This window comes from Anolis sagrei, chromosome 1 (assembly GCF_037176765.1).
Source record: "Anolis sagrei isolate rAnoSag1 chromosome 1, rAnoSag1.mat, whole genome shotgun sequence".
NCBI lineage: Eukaryota > Metazoa > Chordata > Lepidosauria > Squamata > Dactyloidae > Anolis > Anolis sagrei.
The window spans coordinates 182,369,629-182,371,961 of record NC_090021.1 but is presented as its reverse complement, the minus strand read 5'-3'; the positions used below and the strand labels follow the sequence as shown (position 1 = coordinate 182,371,961).

General features: G+C 44.6%; 1 protein-coding gene across 1 annotated transcript; it reads right to left on the bottom strand.

The window, feature by feature from the left end:
- Positions 1–523: 523 nt before the first annotated feature.
- On the bottom strand, positions 524–1,395 carry LOC132761951 (testis-specific serine/threonine-protein kinase 6-like). The gene has a single exon (XM_060754991.2). It carries the CDS (start codon positions 1,355–1,357, stop codon positions 524–526), a length of 834 nt encoding a protein of 277 aa, XP_060610974.2. The 5' UTR covers positions 1,358–1,395.
- Between the last annotated feature and the right edge of the window lie 938 nt (positions 1,396–2,333).

Below are 2,333 nucleotides of genomic sequence, written 5' to 3'. Positions count from 1 at the left end.
CACTTCAACTGAATCTATGAAGTCCTGATATTGGTGGTTTATTTGTAGGCACCAAAGGAGCTCCTTGGCGGAGGATTCCAAAGGTCTCTCTCAAACCTGGCAAGTAAAGTGGAATCATAACGCTGTAAATGTGTCATAGGAATGGGCCGTTTCAGCAATCTCCTCAGACACATACACACACAGAGTTGTTCATAGGACAATTGACTTTCCCTTCACACAAATACTTCACATTCATAAACAGAATGACAACTGACACAAAAAGAGAGGGTTTAAAAGATCTCATTGGCACCCAAATGTAAATACATATGTTTGGAAGAAAGTCCCTTAATTTCAGAGGAACTTACATCGGAATTGTTTTTTAAAAGTTTTCCCACCCATAGCCATTTGCCTATTTTCTTCCCAAGGTCACTATTCCAGAAACCAGTTTTCTACAGCTATAGAGTTCTGTTGTTACCATGGCATCGGCCCCTCACCCTGTTTGAAGCATGTGGTGCCAATGCCAGGGTTGGAAAGGCTGTCCCATTTATGTTTCCCCCTTCAGCCAAGAGTTCTTCGATACATGTCCCACAGAGGGCCGAGATTCTGGATTGAACTGGAGAAGCTGAGCAATAAGAACTTTGCAGGGCTCAGATAAGGAGAGCAGATCTTCTGGGAACGCAACCCCTTTCTTCTGGCGATAGGGCATGCTATGGATGTGGGTGTCGTCAAAGGGCATGCAGCCAGTGACCATCACGTACAGCATGATGCCTAAACTCCATACATCATACTTTTTGGGATCATAGGGGATGCCCATAAGGACCTCTGGGGAGGCATAGGCAGCTGACCCACAATAAGTGGTACTCAGTTCTGGATACCCACGGGACTCCTTGCCAAAACCAAAGTCAGTCAGTTTTGCTCGCCGGCCATCGGATGTGAGCAGCACATTCTCACACTTGAGGTCCCGGTGCACCAAATGCCGGTCGTGGAGGTAGCGGACAGCACTCACTACCTGGGCAAAGATGTCCCGGGCTTCGGGATCACAAGGCAGTTTCCCTACTTGCTGCACCATTTGTAGCAGATCTGTGGAGGCTGCTTCCATCACAATGTAGAGCGTCCCATTGCAGACTTCGATGAACTCGTAGACCCTGACGATATGTGGGTGCCGAATCCCTCGCAAGATGGAAAGCTCCCGTGGCAGGAACTTCTCAACAAAATCACGGGGTGCCCGACGTCGGTCCACCATTTTGATGGCTAGGGGGCCTTTGTATTTGGCAGAGGTGGCCACCCTCACCTTGGAATAGCTGCCTTCCCCCAGGGTCTGGCCCAGCTTGTAACCCAGGTCACTCAGAAGTTTGTCTCCTCTGGAAGCCTTTGACATGATGACCTGGTAAGGCTGAAAAGGCCTTCAGTTTTCTTTCTGCAACTCAGTGCTTTACCCCATTGTGATTGACATCTCAAGGACTTAACTCCCCGTGTGCCTGCAGAGGACCTGGCTTCGATGTCATCACTACACATATACAGGTATTGTGAAGTGTCATGAAGTGTCATGGATTATGTCTTCTTGGGCATAATCAGCTGAAACCCTGTGGGAACAGAGTTAATACATCCAGTTTAGACATTCTGTGGATGACTAAAACAGGTTCAGGCCCCTCTTAACAGCCTAACAAATGAATGATTGGTGTACAAGTGAGTAAGAGAAACAGTAGGCTTGGAAAGTGACTTTTTTCTACAGCTCCCAGAATCCCCAGCCGACACAGTCATTGTCCATGTTGGATTATTTTTGGTGGGTTTTTTTTAGAATCATAATCTTAAAAGCCTCTCTTCTAAATGCTGGTGTGTATTCCTTGGCACATTCCATCTTGTGAGCACTCAGTTGCTGTGATACAGCTCAAACAAAGTGTAGCTACTGCAGTAAGAACAAACCATTGAGTGCTTTGAAGCTTCACAGTTGTTGTTTTTAACCTCCGTGGCCTCTTAGGAGTTTCGGAATTTCTTTGAGAATTTCCTTTACTTTTGAAATGTTTTTTAAAAACAATTTTCTGATTGATTCTGAAGTACTGAACCCATTTGTGCCAAAAATGTAATATTCTAGGGAGTTTGAACTGTTTAGATTATGTAAATAGGACATCACTGTGAAAGAAAAAAGATGAAGGGTTTGAAATATCTTATGTTAGTAAATACTAGCCCTGGAGTGCTAATGAATATAATAAAGGCAGCTGGTTTTATCTTTTGGCAAAATAATTGGCCTGGCAATAAGGGAAATCTGAACTCTTAAAGGGGCGTCGAGGTCAAATATCCAACAGATAAGAGTAAAATATTTAGCTCCTTTTTGAACAAAACGTTGCAAATAAAAC

Excerpts from the sequence above, each read along its gene's own strand:
- LOC132761951 (XM_060754991.2), bottom strand. The coding sequence starts at position 1,357 with ATGTCAAAGGCTTCCAGAGGAGACAAACTTCTGAGTGACCTGGGTTAC.